General features: G+C 36.7%; 1 protein-coding gene across 1 annotated transcript in view; it reads left to right on the top strand.

Moving 5' to 3' along the window:
* Nucleotides 1-16,616, top strand: part of LOC139952845 (uncharacterized) — a 44,089-nt gene extending 27,473 nt beyond the window's left edge. Inside the window, exon 5 of the mRNA XM_071952105.1 lies at nucleotides 6,325-16,616. Within this exon, the coding sequence (XP_071808206.1) occupies nucleotides 6,325-6,717 (393 nt within the window). The 3' untranslated portion in view covers nucleotides 6,718-16,616. The remainder of the gene's footprint in view (nucleotides 1-6,324) is intronic.
* Nucleotides 16,617-18,145: the final 1,529 nt, after the last annotated feature.

The raw sequence follows: 18,145 nt of genomic DNA on the forward strand, positions 1-18,145 counted from the left end.
TAGATTTTGAGAAAGAGGTAATTTCTCACTAAAATAATAAAAGACTTCTAGCTAGAAGTCTTTTATTTCTATCTGAAAGCAAACAAATTCGTCCCAGAAGGGTGTTTTTTTCTCTCATCATTTTCTCGCAAATTCGATGACCAATTGAGCCCAAATTTTCACAGGCTTGTTATTTTATGCTTATGATGGGATACACCAAGTGAGAAGACTGGTCTTTGACAATTACCAAAGGTGTACCTTCCCTTTAATGTTAGGAATGCTACTGGCATAACTTTTTGTTAAATTAAAAATACAACAACTTTCCCTTTAAGCTGGAAATATGTTTGTCTTTGTTTACATATTGTAATACTTTTTCAAATGACCATGTAATTTCTAAAGCTGACAGAATAATTATATTTTTGCTATGTAAAACCGTGCACACTGAGTTTTCTGGAATGTCATGAAAATTAGACAGATGCAAAATAGTAACTTTTAAAATGATCTTTTCTATGAAGAAAGGAATGGAAGTGTTGGCATGTGTATGGTCTCTGAGAGAATGTATAATTGGAACATCAAGGTCTAAAATAACTTTGTTTCATTTGACAAATCATATGACAAGTCTATGAAAATCTTGGCTCAATTGGTGAGTGAAGTTGCAAGAGAATAATGAAAGAAAATACTATTACACACATCGGTGTATATGGGTAAAAACCAAACTTAACATTCTTTATCCCCAAAGTATTTTAACATCTATTATAATTACCAACAGCTCAGTGATTTAGAGCGCTGGCAAATCGGAGCCAAATCTTGTCCAATTTTCTTCCTCCACTGTTCAACCAGGGCTCTAGCCCCAAAACTCATTTTAATTTCAGACATTCTTTCAGACATGCTTTACAGTCTAGGAGATAACAGGTGGTTAGGTTTCTACAACCCTCTGGGGCCCTGTCTAAGAGGCAACCAGCGTTTATCATACTGGCCTCAAGACAACCTTGACACATTTTTCTTTGTCCAGCTCATGCTCATTCATAGATCCGTGTACTTGTCATATACCTTGTACATTTCTCTAATCTAAACATGATGGATTGTAGACTTATTTATTTCTTCACAGTGTGGGTGGGCTAAGTGGCTGCTAAATCTTACTTGTTACTTGATGTTTAAATGCACTGTACACATTTGGTAATTGTAAAAGACTTGGAGTATCCCATCATAAGCATAAAATAACAAGCCTGTGGAAATTTGGGCTCAATTGGTCATCGAAGTTGCGAGAAAATGATAAAAGAAAAACACCCTTGTTGGATGAATTTGTGTGCTTTCAGATAGGAATAAGAGACTTGTAGCTATAGAAGTATTTTAATATTTTAGTGAGAAATTACCTCTTTCTCAAAACTACTTTACTTCAGTGGGAGTTCTAGAGCAGTGTCTTACCAATTGCAAGGGTCGTGGGTTCAAATCCCACCCAAGTAACATGCCTGTGGTATTTTTTCACAGGACTCGGGGGAAAGTACTGAGTACACAGTGCTAACACAAATCAGTGTACGGGTAAAAAAACAAAATTAGTATTCTTTATCCCCGATGCAAATTTAACGTCTCTTAAACCTTTGTTTTATTTGGCCATAAGCAAATGAAGATCTTTGATTTACTTTTTTAGCTCTGGGGATAAGGTTCATTTTATTATTGCACTCAACCACCTGAGTTATTAATCCAAAAATACTAAAAATAAATAGTAATATTAGTTCTTTTTGAGTTTATTTACAATGATTATGAATGAGCTTACATTAGTGCCCTTGTCATTGGGCCAATATTTAACATTCCTGTAATCTTTCTCAAGCTCCCTTGGGAGTATAATGCCCCAGGCTTCTGTCTCAGTCTGAAGGCTTTTTCAAACATGAGCCTCCAATACCCATACAAACCAATTTAGTAAAGCAATTTAATTTAGTATAGCCTCCCGCTCAAGGATAGTGAATCCAACCAAGCTTAAACCCACACCCTGATGACAAAAACAAGGAACTTATTTTTTGAGCCAATGCTTAGAATTCTTTGTTAACAAAACTACTACAGTTTGCAAAGAAAACTACCTGAAGCCAAAACGCTCTGTGCTGGCTATTGGTCATTTTTCTCAACCGAACCCCCCCCCAACCACCCTTTAGCAGTGACGCTACTCTTGTGAACATGCACTTGATCACCACTCACCAGCAGCCGATTTCACAAAATTTTACGCAATTGCGTAAGTTCACTTGCGCAACGTTTATGGCGCAACTTGCGCCATAAATATTGCGCAAGTGGACTTAGGCAGTTGTGTAAAGTTTCATGAAATCGACTTCAGAACTTTAATTTGGTGCAATTAACTCAGGCATGCAACTTTTCAGCTGATCAGCTGATTTCATCTTTTTCATCTAAAACAAGGGCAATATCTTAAGTGTGATCGGCCATTTTTTCTTCTTTTTGCAATTAGAAAAAAAGTTGCATGTCTGTAAGCTGTCGGCCATGACATGCTCTTGTCGGTGGTCGTCTTGTTGGGAAGACTAGCCCATAAAATTTGTTTCTTCACCCAAACTCTAAGTTTCAATTCTGTTAAATATATAAAGCTACTTCAAACATTTACAAAGGATTTCTCTTGGAGATTTTTATTTCAAAAGTCAAGAAGTTAACTTTGAGGTTTAATTTGAAATTTGATATGATTTATTGCCTAAAAATAAGTGTTCTGGAAGTTTACCATGCAAATATAAATCTTAACAGTTATTAAACAAATATGTATAAAAAAATTAACAAAATGATATTTTCCATATGAAACTGTCCTTTACTGTGCATTGGGCGCCATCTGACTCATTTTCACAGAGTGAGTCACATATTTTATTTAAAGTTGTTTGGACTAGAAACATTATCACCACAGGGCTTGAAATAAACACTTGACCACAGGCTCAAGGCTGGTGATTTTAGCATCAGGCAAGTAAACAAGTCTGGCGGTTTTCAACTGAAAAATAAAACCTCATAGTTTAATTATCTTTAAGAAAAATATAGAAATAAAGGTTGAAATGTTGACTTTGAGTCTGGCAAATGGGCTAAATTTCAATTCTGTGGAGTGTTAAATGATTTTTGAGTGAATTTGAACAATGGAAGACTATCATTTTATTATTTCAACTTGATGTCATTTGCAGTAAAGCCCATATGCTGACCTATGGGATGGTTGATTTAAATATTGTAGTGTTTGTTTATAAGGATTAATAACAATTGTTTGGTTTTAATTTTGATTTGTTTTCCCCTTGAATTTTGCACGTTCACCTTAAATCAATCAATTTTGTCTTTGGTTGCAATTTGATTTTTAATAAACCTTGAATGATTGAGTTTAATGAATGCCACAAATCTTTTAATTGGCACTTACATAAGCAGGGAAGTAAGCACAGATTTCACACTAGGTAAGCAGGGCATTGCTTTAGCGCGTGCGGACTCCATATTACTAGGCGTTCTTAATTACACGGAAAGTGCAGAAATTCGGTGCTTGCCCTGTATAACTGAATAGTGATGATCAAAGCACAGAATTCAGCAGTAAGCCCAATTTCATAAATCTGTGTACCTGATTTGTGTGCTTACTGAAGCAGAAAAATGTGTTTATGAGCATAAACGTATTCACCATGATTTCTAAAGTAAGCAGAAAGTTTTTAGGCATGCATGCATTTGCGTTGTTATGTCACTCGTGTGCTTAACGCTGGTTAGCCAGCATTAATCTTAGCCAGCATTAACCCTTGCTTATTCTAAACAGCTGTATGAAATAGAAATTCTACTTAGAGAAACACTCCGTGAACACTACAAACAGCTGCTTACATGTATTGAGCTGCTAAGCACAAAAATTTGCTCAGCATGAAATTTCTTCCTTGATAAAAACAGGATTACCAACAAAATTTCTATTTGTTGCATATTTCTTGTTACTGGTATTCAGCTGTTGTTTGCTTATCCTGAAAATCACGTGGAAATTTGGTTTGTAATCCTGTTTTTATCAAGGAAATTTTTGTGCTTAGCAGCTCTATTAAATCAGGCCCTGGTGACGTCAGCTGTCAGCCACCACCGCCTATCCCAGACAGAAAATTAAGACGAATGGGAATTGAATGTGGTATCAATCCCTATGTGTATGTGTGGGACCTTTTCTGAATAGTGAGATAAGAAGACATCACCTCAGACAAAAAGACAAACAGCTAGGGGTGAGATGTCTTGATGTTGATGATAACCCTACCTGACCCCCTAAGCCACTGGAATGTCTGGAGAGAGAAGCTGATCCCAAAATGTCTGATCTAGAATTCTAGTATGTAAATGCAATCTTTATTTAAACAGCTAGAAATGTATGATCTAAACTAAAACTGTAGGTTTCTGAACACGTTTTTGTCCAGTCAAAGTATATTTTAAGGGATAGTGCATAATTGGGTTTTGAAACATAAAAGTAATTCAAATGTTTGGTAATTACTCTCAATGTCAATAAAAACTTTTGGTCAGAAGTCTACAGCATGAAATAAAGGAGTAAAGAAGTCTACAGTATAAAGCAAATTCTGAGAAACATTTCACTTAAAAGTGATGTGGTTACGGAAAAAGATTTAAATTTTTATGGCCCCAAATTTGAATCTGAGAATATGTACCTACATGTATAGAGATTGTTCTTCCTGCGTTGAAAAATTCGCTCCGGATTTTTGGACGAAAAAAAAAAACAAACAAAAAATGACCACCTTTTGAAATTTAATTTTCACACACAGGCTAATTTTATTTATACAACTGTATAGGATTAAAACATTCATACAGTTTCAAAAAAATGAATGGTACGTGTATACTTTGCCTTTAAAAAAGCTGCCGGCTTCTGACCAAAGTGTTTTTAATGCCATTATTTTAATAGCAACCTGCCCTGCTTTATTCCCCTGTAAGCTTGGCCCAGTGTGTAAAATTTATCATCTAGATTTGAAAATATTTTGAGCAACAGATGTGTCATGACCCAAGCAACTGCCACTTCTTTCCCACTGCAACTTTTAAACAGTCTTGAAATGTTTATTTTGTATATCACACTGGCATTGTTTTGGCAGTGGTTGACTCATAATCATACGTTTTGTTTTCTAAATTTAACTACAGTGGCAGATCATAGCAAAGATAGGTAGACTGAGAAGGCTTCCATTTGGAATGAGGTTTTCTCATTGGTTTTTGTTTTAGTGATATGAGGGCGCTTGTGATAATATGAGGGCACTCACATGTAGGTGGGGGCATTTGTGATAGTGGGGGCATCTGTGATATTTTTTGCTATGAAAATGCGAGTACATACCTTAATATTGTCATTATGATCTTTTTTTAATTTACAAAGTGTTTAGACAGTGTTTTTTTTTGTACGAGACCAAAATTATTGTGTACATTTAACACAAAAATCCGTTTATTGATTCAGTGCTGAAGTCATTTGACCACGCATCATCGAGTTTACTTCCCGCCTGTATTTCCTGCCTTTGTGCATCACCGCTGATCTGCCGCCCAGTACTTAAGCAGCATGCAGCATCAGGTCCAGCATTCTCCAAAAGACGATCAGAGCATACTGATCGAAACGTCGAGTTAATCCAACGGTTCTTTTCAGAACCACCTCAACTCATTTAGAGATTGTTATTACATGGTGTTACCGCAAACTCTTCTATATATATCATTTGACTCTTGTTCATAACTATTTTGTGGCATGGTTGAGGTTTCAAAAGCACAAGACTGTTTCTAATCAGCAGAGTGTTGGTTTGACTCCTGGTCAGAATGGCACCACCCTTTGGATGGGACTCTAAAGACAGTGGACACTATTGGTAATTGTCAAAGACTAGCCTTCACAGTTGATGTATCTTAACATAAGCATAAAATAACAAACCTGTGAAAATTTGAGCTCAATCGGTCATCGAAGTTGCGAGATAATAATGAAAGAAAAAACACCCTTGTCACATGAAGTTGTGTGCGTTTAGATGGTTGATTTCGAGACTTAAGTTCTAAATCTGAGGTCTCGAAATCAAATTTGTGGAAAATTACTTCTTTCTCGAAAATTATGGCACTTCAGAGGGAGCCGTTTCTCACAATGTTTTATACCAGCAACCTCTCCCCATTACTCGTCACCAAGAAAGGTTTTATGCCAATAATTATTTTGAGTAATTACCAATAGTGTCCACTGCCTTTAAGCTATAGGTCCCAATTAAAAGGAATGGTAGTGCTCAGTAAAGTGTGATGTCACAATAAAAATTACTTTATGGTAATACTGACAACTCATCTTTTAAATCCACAGGTAATTCGGTAGGGATTCGAACCCAGTGTAGCTCTTATAAACTAAAATTGTTTTTTTCTGTCTCTCTTTAAAAACAGTTTATCATTGTTGCTGGTGTTGACGATTTACTGCCTTCCAAACCTGATCGTTCTTCAGGAGTTAGTCTCTTTGGAAGCCAGGCCTTGTTCATCGTTCTCATTGTCATTGGCTGCTTCAGTATCGTCGTCATCATAACTGGCTTTATCTACCTCGTCTGCGATCGGAAGCGCTCGCGCAGTGGAGAGTACATCACCAACGCCACCTCCATCAACTCAGATCTAGAGATGGCATTTGACAATCCAGCGATGACCCATTCGGACAAAGGCAACTTGAACGGGAAGAGCGCCCAGTTGCTAAGCATGAGAACAGACGTCGACGGGGACATCGTGCCGATCAACAGCTTCACCGAAGTGGATCTGATGAACTGCGAGGTCGAGGATACTCATCTCTAAAAATGAGAGATTATCGGCTCGGAAAAAGGTTCAGGTTTGTACGCTGTTTTTGTAATCATTGAATCGCGGTGACCTGGTCTAACTGAGGTCATGCCCTGAAGATGACCTATGACCTGCTACTGACAGGTCGTTCACAAGGTGACCTTGTGTGTCATGTAAGCATGTTGGTCTCTTAAACAAGACTGTATTCTACATGTACAGTGTACAGTATGAATTTGAAATGTGTAATTTTGAAAGAGCGACTGTGCACATGTCTATTGATGTTCAGCACTGAAGACAAGGAGGACTTCTGTACTATAATACAATATATATGTACATAAACATGCCAGGGTTTGCCCTTACCTTTTTTAGTGACTGGTTAGCTTGTCATTGTTCTGGTTCGTTGGCTTTGTCAATCTTTCAAATGAATCAGGGATGCTTTTCAACTCTGCACTCCAGTAGGACAACCTGAAGAGAGTTCTGACTGGTCGTGTAAAATCTCTTTTGCAAGTAGTGTTGTTGGCTCTGAAAAGAGCCAGTGTGGTCTTGAAGTTTCGATCTGCTCGTCTTCAGAAGAAAGAGCCGAGTTTGAAACAATAAGACCACACCGGCTCAATTTTCAGAGCCAACACTCCTCCAAAAAGAGATTTACACTCAATTTTACTAAGTTATAGTTACTTTTCACACCATGCAAAGCTTCAATTACCACTTATAATCTATGTTTTTTTTAATGTAACATTTGAAAATTTTAATGGTGAATAATAAATAAGCCAATCTAAAAACATCTTTTCATATTGAAATCAGAGAGCCGAATGTTGATTCCGGCTTGGACAATTTTGTTTCTTTCTATTTCCTGTATCTGAGAAGTGTAATGAGAGGTTTCCATTTCGCACATAATATGAAGAAGATTATTATAACTGTAATCTGGCTGTTGTGTTTGTATTTGCTGTTAGTTAAAGAAAAAGAAAAGAAAAAAAAGAAAGAAAAAAATTATCATGGGCTCAAACTACTTTTAGCTCGACATTTGTAATTTATGCTGAGAAAAGAAGAATACGAAAGCACACAAACAAACAAATTAAATATACTCTTATGTGAACTTGCCTAGGTATTGTTTTTCTCTGAAACGCACTTTTAGCAATTAATATATTTATAAATCAAATCAAAGCCAGGTGTTGTTTAAGATGGCTGGAGACTAGGTCGTTGGATTAGGTTTTCATTGGAAAAAGGGCAGTCCATCAAGCAACATTGTCACATTTTTATTTTTCAACTCATCAACCAGGATGATATCAAGTGTGATTGTATTACATTTCCATCATTTTAATTTTTATGTGGGTTTGGTTTTTATCAAGCAGAGTCACTCAAGTTCCGTTCCCAGACTTTTGGTCTGGTTTCTTATCACAAAGTGGCAGGGAAAACTGAGGGTGGTAGGATTGTTAAAGAAAACCAGATTGTTTACATGGATGTTAAAGGAACCAGTGCCTTGGATTGGTCGAGTTGGTCTTTGATGCGTTTGTAACCATTTGTTATAAAATGCATTGTTAGAAAGATGTTTTAAAAGTAGAAAACAATGATCCACACACATTTGCCTATATATAGCATGGTTTTCCTTTTACTTTGCGAACTAACACGGTCGGCCATTTATGGGAGTAAACAATTTGATTCCCATAAATGGCCGACCATGTGTGTCGACGAGGTAAAAGGAAAACCACGCAATTAAGTTTGGTGGATCATTATTCTACTTTTAAGATATCTTTCTAATCATATGCATTTTATAACAAACGGTTACCAAATCGACCGTTCCAAGGCAACGTGTTCCCTTATTATTTCTTATGTATGTACTAAAAAATTCAGTAGGGATCGTGGCCTTTTGTCACTCTACAGCACTGACGCATACCATCCTTTGTTTAGACTGCTGGACTGAAACCATTTGTTGTAGTTGTTTTTCTTCATTACATCTGATGATGTAGTTGTTGCTAAACAAAAGCGTATGCATGCTTATGCAGACTTACTACATGTAGTTAGTCATTAAAGTGCAACATTGTATTTCCATCTATTCTTTGCAATTACCTGACTAACACGGCTACCCACCACTTTTTAAAGAATAGAAAACATTCCTATTGGTTTTGTACACACAAACAAAGAAACCTTGCCTTGATAGAAATTTTTCAATTTTAAATCAAATATTTGCATATGTCTTTTTTTATACTGTACATTTTATTTTTTAAATTGTCTTTTACCCTCTGTGATTTAAATTATATATATTTTTTCTTTTTTTCTTCTTCTTTTTTTGGGTGGGGTTGATCTGACTGACACTTGTCATCATTTAAGCAGGTGCTCTTTCACTTTTCCTTGATGTTTTTCTTCAAGTCTTTTATTGTGAAAGACCTTAAATATTTGACCAAAGCTGTAGTCAATTTTCGTTTTTTTTGCATTTTAAACCATGATTTTGGTTGTTCTTGGAGATTTATTTTTGAACGCCTACTATCCAGTGAATTCATTCTTGGCTGCTGAACAGTCCATAATTCATTAAGAATGCTTTTATTGTTGATTAATTATTCACTCACCCAAAGAAAAATATCTGATTACAAAATCAAGAGCTGGATTAATAATTGAGACATACTTGCTGAACAATTTTCGGAGTATTCCCTTAAAGGCATATGAAAATAATTTTATTAGCATAAAACCTTACTTGGTGACAAGTTATGGGGAGAGGTTGATAGTATAACACATTGTGAGAAACGGCTTCCTCTGAAGTGACATAGTTTTCGAGTAAGAAGTTATTTTCCACAAATTTGATTTTGAGACCTCGGTTTTAGAATTTGAGGTCTCGAAGTCAACCATCTAAAAGCAAACAACTTCGTGTGACAAGGGTGTTTTTTCTTTCTTTCATTATTATCTCGCAACTTCGACGACCAATTGTGCTCAATTTTTATGCATATGTTGAGATACACCAAGTGAGAAGACTGGTCTTTGACAATTACTAATAGTGTCCAGTGTCTTTAATGGTTTACTGCATGAGTGAAACACCCCAAAAGAACTCCCCCCCAAAAAGCAGTATGAATTGTAATTTAGTCTGCTTGAGTAAATACTGGATCACACCTTTTTTTTAAATTAGCTAGAGACGACAAACGTACTCCATGCACTGAAAATGAATTCTTGGGATTATCAATTTAAGTCTTGTACATCAACACTTGTAGTGTCAGTTACTTGCTTTGTGGTTTCTCTTGAATTTGCACTCTCCTCATATTTGCAACAAATCTGGCGCTTTTGTAACCAAAGCCTAAAGTTAAAGGCAGTGGTCACTATTGGTAATTACTCAAAATAATTATCAGCATAAAAGCTTTCTTGGTAACAAGTAATGGGGAGAGGTTGATGGTATCAAACATTGTGAGAAACGGCTCCCTCTGAATTGACATAGTTTTCGAGAAAAAAGTAGTTTTCCACGAATTTGATTTCGAAACCTCAAATTCCTCGAAATCAACCATCAAAATGCACACAACTTTGTGTGACAAGGGTGTTTTGTTCTTTCATTATTATCTCACAACTTCGATGACCAATTGAGCTAATATTTTCACAGGTTTGTTATTTTATGCATAATGTTGAGATACACCAAGTGAGAACACTGGTCTTCGACAATTACCAACAGTGTCCCGTGTCTTTAAGGATGGGTAATTAGTCCACATTAAAATGTCAATCCAACAGTAAGTGTATTTTGCAGTTGGGAAAACACAATTACAAACAAATCCAAGTAATTTTAGTGGGCGGTTGGGCTAGTTTTTCTAATGAAATTTCATCAAAATTACAGGGAGGAAACTTCACACTTCTGATCAAACAGTAACTGGGCACAAAATGAATATGTCCAATTAGTTTGAGTGTTTTCGTTCCAGCGGATCTTTAACACTCTCGCAGGTGTATCCCGTCACATGGATGGTTCTTTCTTTCCTGTAGTAGCTTGGTTCTTATGTCGTTGTTATGAAAGACCTCAGAGTCATGTTATATGTCAGTTTAATAGCATCCATATTGCGTAGCCTTTGGGTACTTGTTAGAGCTATGCTTGTATTGTGTTTCAACTCCTTGTGGGAATTTCAGGTATTGGGATCAATGTACAGGACAATAGTCACAAATTTTACATGATTGTGGAATAATATATTGAGTTATTTTGTATAGCGCTTTTTCACTCCCGAACGGGTGCGTCAAATTATTACCTCTGGTCACTGGGCCTTAAATCATTCCTAAAACCATCTCAGCTCCCTGGGGAGTATACAGCCTCGTGCAACAAATGTGCTACTTGGCTAAACCAATCACAAGAACTATCTCTGCCCTCACAGGTCCCCATTTACCCCTGGGTGGAGAGACCCAATAATAGTTAAGTGTCTTGCTCAGGGACACAAGTGTCACGACCGGGATTCGAACCCACACTCTGCTGAACAGAATCAGCAGAGGTTGAACTCGGAGCTCTTAACCGCTCGGCCACGACACCCTAGAATGGTAATTTGACTGGTTTCCTTAATCAAGCAACAGTTATAACATTGTTGTGCTTAGCTGTTTTGATCGATTAAGCGGCTCTGTATATGCAATTATACCCTGGGCATGATGGCATTACTCTGCTTACTGTAGCATCCTGCACTTTATGGACCCATGGAATTCTGTACTTTTACAGGACTCCCTGAGCGAACAATTTTGCGGTAAGCAGAGCCATGAAATTCAGTACTGATCACTATAGCTGTGCTTTACTTGCCAGCAAAGGTTTTTTTACACAGATGTTTACTTTACAGGCTAAGTGCTAAAGCTATTTTTGTAAGAAGCTCACTGGGTTAAAAATTATGTTCTTTTTCTTGCCAGCAACAAACAATCGCCACAAACTAAACTTAAAATTATTATTGTTGTTTTTTACCTGCTGTGTGATATAACCACCATGTAATCAGTGCTTTCCCAAGTCCTGTAGATAAAAACACACCATACAGGCATACTACTCAGGTAGGATTCAAACCCCACAACTACACCGAGTACATGGTCCCAGTTGACCCTGTGTATTTCCAGGCCTGTATTGTAGGTAGATGTAAAGGATGATTCCTGTAGTAGAACAGGGCCCAATTTCATGGTGCTGCTTAAAGGAACACGTTGCCTTGGATCGGACGAGTTGGTCTCTTAGAACCGTTTGTAACCGTTTGTCATGAAATGCACATGGTTAGAAAGATGTTTTGAAAGTAGAATACAATGATCCACACAAATTTGCCTCAAAATTTGACGGTTTTCCTTTTACGTTGCGAACTAACACGGTTGGCCATTTATGGGAGGCAAAAATTTGACTCCCATAAATGGCCGACCGTGTTTGTCGACGAGGTAAAAGGAAAACCGTACAATTTCGAAGCATGTTTGTGTGGATCATTGTATTCTACTTTTACAACATCTCTTTACCCATATGCATTTTATGACAAACGGTCACAAACGCTTTTCAAAAACCAACTCGACCGATCCAAGGCAACGTGTTCTTTTAACAAAGAAATCTACGCACAATCTTGTAATGTGCGTATTTCTAGGGACCACAGCAGAGCCGCGGTAAGCAGTGCCATGAAGTTGGGGCCTAGATGTGAAGGACAGATCTATGGGATTTGATAGCTGTCTACATAAGTACTAAGCACTTTGTTTTCAGTACTTTTGGTTTGTAGTACTTTGGTTTATGTTGTTTAAAGCGTTGCCGACTTCTTGCTGTTTGTTTAAAAAAAGTAGTGAACCATGTCACTTCATTTGATAGCAGTGCTCCATCTTGCCGTAATCGTGAGGAAAAAGCTGATTGTTTTGAAATATTTAAGTTTTAGAGAGTGCTTAGTTATAGTTTGAATTGACATGTCCGAAATTGTGGCTGCATTTATGGATATGACTGTTGCCTATAGACGATGTGACCTATGTTTACATTCAAACCGCCCTCTGTTGAAAAAAAACACTGTATACGTCATGTTTCGCCGGGCAAAAAGATGAGTAGTCATGGTAAGATTGCATACACTTTCTAGCTGGCTGCCAAAACACAAAGGTTTTGCCCGGCGGTATGCGCGCGATCATCATTTTATGGTTTTCGAGTGACGTCACATCGTCTATAGGATGTCTTATATCTTCATGCATGACACAGCTATAGCAGTAAGTCAATAGCTGCAGCTGCCACTATAATTCTGACAAAACTCATTGTTCTTAAGATGTTAAGTTCTGGGCTTGATTATAAACAATGACTTGTAGTTTGTTTTTAATGTGAAGTTTGAAGATCGCAGTCCATATCTGTTTGGTTAAATGTATTGTTGCCACAGATCAGTTGAAATCTTGAAGGAGGTCTCACTTGCATTCTTAAAGTCACCTGGAAATATTATTTTTATTTTTTTCAAACATAAGAGTATATGTTTAGTACGATAAAACAATTTCTTTTAGTAATTGTTACGATTTATATGTTTAAAACAGAAAAAGTTGTTTGGGGGGTTGATTCCGCCTACCCCTTTTGTGACTTCAATCGATGCGTAGAGTAAATACACGTGCAAAGTGCATGCAAGTCCAAGTCGTGAGTTTTGTACGTTTTCAAAAAAAAAGTTGCTTTCTTGCATTTTTCCGGCAATGCCGACCAAGTGTATTGCTGCTGGATGCCTACTCTTAAATTTGTAAATAAGATAACCAATTTTGTTGAACCTGTTTTATTTACATAGTTAACTGTTATTCACATTACACTCATCAAAACACATATATTAGTGACAAAAGCTTTATTTTGACAAAATACCACTTCCAGGTGACTTTAAATGGATTAGAAGTAGGAAAAAACATCAAGACTTTAATAAATAAATACCTTTTCAAACAAGCTGATTGAACCATTGAACCTAGTGGTTTAAGTATAGGTTTTTCTGTTGAAAAAAAAAAAAAAAAATTCACATGTGTTGCAAAGATGCAGTTAAAGTAAGTGACAATTATTTACACCCCTTTACAAGTGAATATATAAGTCCATTATTTCAGTTTTGGAGCCAGAAATAAAGCGCATGAAATACCATTTGTACCTGTGACAGTCCTTGTTTTTAATTCGTTTTGTTTTGATCCAACATGTTTAAGGCATATTGGGGAAAACCCCCAAATCCATTGGTTTGTTTTAGTTAAACATACTGAGATTGGTTGTATAGCAACTGTTTGAAATTCCAGTGAAGTAGCAATGGGTTATTTTGGATCAGTGCTGATGAAAAGACATTTCTAAATTGTAAAATAAATATTGAGCATCACAGAAAGAATGCAGCAGGAAATTATATAATTTCAGCCCCCAACATTCTTGCTACACCGGAACCACTTAACTGCAACAAGGGCTCAATTTCATGGAACAATTTAAGCAGAAAATATTGCTTACAAAACTTCTGCTTAGCAACAATAAGCAGGATACCAAGAACAGATTAATTAATTAGGAAAGTGTATTTTACCTGATAACCTTTTTCTGATAAGCATAATTTTGTTGCACTAAGCTAGTTTTTTACTTTAACAGCTCTGAGGAAATTGGGCCCTTTAAAGAAGTTGGGCCCTCTCCTGTGATTAATTGGCCCTCTCCTGGGATATGTAAAGCTGTCAACTAATCAGCAAATGTGACAGCTGGCTTTGGATCTTGTTGGCTTACATGTGCTAGTTAAATCCAGCGTATGCTTTTTCACTCTTATATGAGAATGGGTATTACCTGGAAATAGTTTGCTGTGGAGAGGAGGCTATTTTTTCTAAGAATTGGATTGATATTAAAAGGGGGAAAACAGACAAACAAGCAACATAGATTTAAAGTATTGTGCTTAGTGAGTCTACACACATCCAAAGTAGAAATTCCCCACCGAAAAAATAGAGAAGAAAGAAATAGATTAAAGTTAAAATAAAAGTACTCTCTATAAAAAGTTACACAACAGCTTTATTAAACAATTGTCGAGAACAAAATTGTTAGTGCCTTTTGGAGCAGGCAAGGTTGGAGAAAGTGGCAGTCGAAAGCGAACTGTTGTCTGATTAGTACTATAAGTCTAATTGTTAAGGTTTAGGCAAATTCCTTATGCATAAAATCTTAAGATTAGTTAAAAGCCGACTGTTGAAGAACAAAACCTGATAGGTTTGCAGGTTGTGTAAATATTAAGTGTTTAGAGTTTAACTGTATCATATTGTTACAGGCAACCCTGCCTGACTATATTTTTATATAATGTTTTGATATTTAACGTTTGCGCTATTTTAAGTTTTGTTTCTTCATTGTTGAGTGCATGGTATAGACTGTCATCACAAAGCAGCCATCTAGTTTTTTTCTGAAATTCAAACCAAAGTAACTAAACCGAGTCCGAAACGGCGACTTTGGCTACAGCTTTGGCTAGATCGCATGCATCTGCCTATTCTTCAACACTGGTTGTCAGCGCTGATCTAGCCGTAGCTGTAGCCGAAGTCACTGTTTTTGACATGGCCTTGGGCTGGAAGAGACATAAAGTGTAGCCCCTTTTCTATAAATTGAGAAGTTACCTATTAGTGTCTTTGTGTATTTAGGTAATCCAACAAATATTTTGATGGCTGCAGTGTGATAAAGGTTTTTTTCAGTAGTGTAATTTTAAATTTACCCTTCTCTCTTAGTAGCCTAAAAGTGTGTGTAAAATACAAGTTGTCTTTTATAGTTAAACTTGACTAAGTAACGCTTTTGCTTCTTTCTAATTATTCTTTAGTTCTTTTTTGCTTGATAATGATAGTGAACATAATAACTTTCGTCTTTTCATAACTGTTTTGTGTGTACAATTTGTCAGTGTATTCTTGGAAAGAAATTGTGGCTTATTCTTGATTGGTTTTTTGGTTTCCAGTAAAATGGAAATTTGATTATTATTATTTTTTTTTTAGCAACGTCACTTTTTTGATCCGATTCTCTTTTTTCACAAAGGTCATTGCAGTTTAATTTATTTCTTAAGAATTACACAGCATAATTGAAATGACTGATGGCATGAAATTATGAAAAAAGTTGGCGGTCACAATTTAAAAATAATGCAATCTATGCAGTCTAGAATAAGGAGTAGACTGTACGTCAGACCTGAGCAGTACATGTCTAGTGCACCAGACTCAAGTTCTGGCAAAATTTCATGGCTTTGCTTATCAGCTGAACATTTGGTTTAGAGCCCATAGAAATAGAATCTCTGCATACTTGGAGAAATGAGCACATGATAAGCAGTGCCGTGAAATTTTGCCTGGTGTTGTGAAAGGGTGGGTTTGGGTCCAGCCGTCAATTTCACCAAACTCTTCATAACTTAGGATTAATCTTAGTACTTACGATGAGTTCAGTTCCGTATCCGAAGTTAGGACGTATTGATCCCATCCTTATAAGTTATGACGGGTTACTCGTCCTAACTCAATATGGATTAAATAGCGTTTCGTGAAATCGGCTGCTGGTCTTGGCGTTCTGTCCTCAAACAAGATGGTAATTACTTCATCCTTGAGTTGGGGACATCAAGTTTTGTATTGAGGGTCCTACATATTGCTTTTCTGTACTTGTAAGTTGCGTGACCTAGTAAGTTAAGGGGTGTGTCATGTTCAGTTAAACATGATTCTCTACATACCTATAATAAAAAATAAATAAATAATGAAGTACTTTGAAGTGCCCCTTGGGTTTGATTAAGTGCTGTATAAGAACTGGTTATTTTTGTTATTGTTATGTGTACATCAAATGAAACTGCAAGTTATGCTGTGCCCAAACAGACTAGGGCTAGGGTAGTTGCGATGATATCGTAACCACCGTCGGAAGGATGGAGGGTTATGATTATCGCAACACGGGGTATAGGGCTAGATTTCCATATCATCAACTATGAAAGTAGAGTATGTGCTGAGCAACATCCTTTAGCAAAAGTCAAAGAGAAAGCTGTAGCGACCATCTCAGATTAAAATGACTGGTATCGTGATATCATGATGGGGTCCTAAACATTGTTCTACAAGTTGCAGTTAGACTCTAGAAAAATGTCCCTTTAACAATTTTGACATATTTCTGCGTTTCCCTTAAAGGCAGTGGACACTATTGGTAATTACTCAAAGTATTTATTGGCATTAAAACTTACTTGGTAACGAGTAATGGGGAGAGGTTAATAGTATAAAACATTGTGAGAAACGGCTCCCTTTGAAGTAACGTAGTTTTGAGAAAGAAGTAATCTTCTATGAATTTGATTGCGAGATCTCAAACATAGATGAGGTCTCGAAATCAACTTGTATCTGAAAGCACACAACTTCGAGTGACAAGGTTGTTTTTTCTTTCATTAATATCTCGCAACTTTGACGACCAATTGAGCTCAAGTTTTCACAGGTTTGTTATTTTATGTATATGTTGAGATACACGAAGTGAGAAGACTGGTCTTTGACAATTACCAATAGTGTCCACTGCCTTTAATAGATTTTTTAAAAGTCATGCTACACAGGCTTAACAATCAACATTGGTCTAGACAGGTGTGGTACACCACTTGTAGTTGCACACTGCATTATATCTGACAAAGACCACTATTGAACATTCCTGACTTACTGGAATGTTCAATTGCCACATAAAACAATCCATTTTGTTAACTTGACAACCATGTCATAGGTCACCGAGCGTATATAGGAGACGCCCCGCTGGGATCGGACCTTAAGGGTTATTAAACTGTTTACAGAGCGACAGAATCGAAATTGACATCGTCCATACTTCATGCTAAAAAGCAAAGTTTATTTTACAGGCTGACCATGAACTGCAGAACTACAAAATGGGATCCAATATTTACCTCTAAAAAGATTAAAACCTCTGACAAACATAAAACAAAGACAAAACAATTGCAGTGGGAAAAATCAACCAATTAACCCCCAGAAAGACTCAAATCTGGCAGTGAAATTCACAGTGGATTAAAAACTGGTAGTAATAAATATCTTGTTTAAAAAATGATCGTAATAAAAAAGGCAATAGCACTGTCCTTTAAATCTGTGTTGACCAAAGGGTATTACATAATAAATTATAGTAAGTTTTATAGCCACTGCTGAAGCCCTTAAGTTGGACACAGCCTAAGCATTTGGACAAATTGGTTTACTCTAAAACTCATAAGTTTGGAACTAGGCTGCTACTTGAGGCCACACAGATTCTTCTCAGAAATAGAACTTCTCCAAAAAGAGATTTTGAACGGTTGTTTCTCTTGAAGACGAGCAGAGTATACTGTTGGAAAAGTTGAGACCACCCGCAAGTTTACCATTATTTATAGTTATTCCTTATATTGCAGTTCTCCTATTTGGGTGAGGCAGCAACATTAGCATTAATACAAATGTTTGAAAATGAATGCACTAAAAAAAAAACAGAAATGAAAGAGTTAGGGGTAAATTAGACTTGATGACAAGTCGTTAGGCGCTGCCTATTTGTCTGCCTTTCATGCAACAGTCGCAGTGCGATGTTACACATGCAACAGTCGTAGGTAGCGCGAGGCAGCTCTATTGCGAC

Source organism: Asterias amurensis, chromosome 2 (assembly GCF_032118995.1).
Source record: "Asterias amurensis chromosome 2, ASM3211899v1".
NCBI classification, from domain to species: domain Eukaryota; kingdom Metazoa; phylum Echinodermata; class Asteroidea; order Forcipulatida; family Asteriidae; genus Asterias; species Asterias amurensis.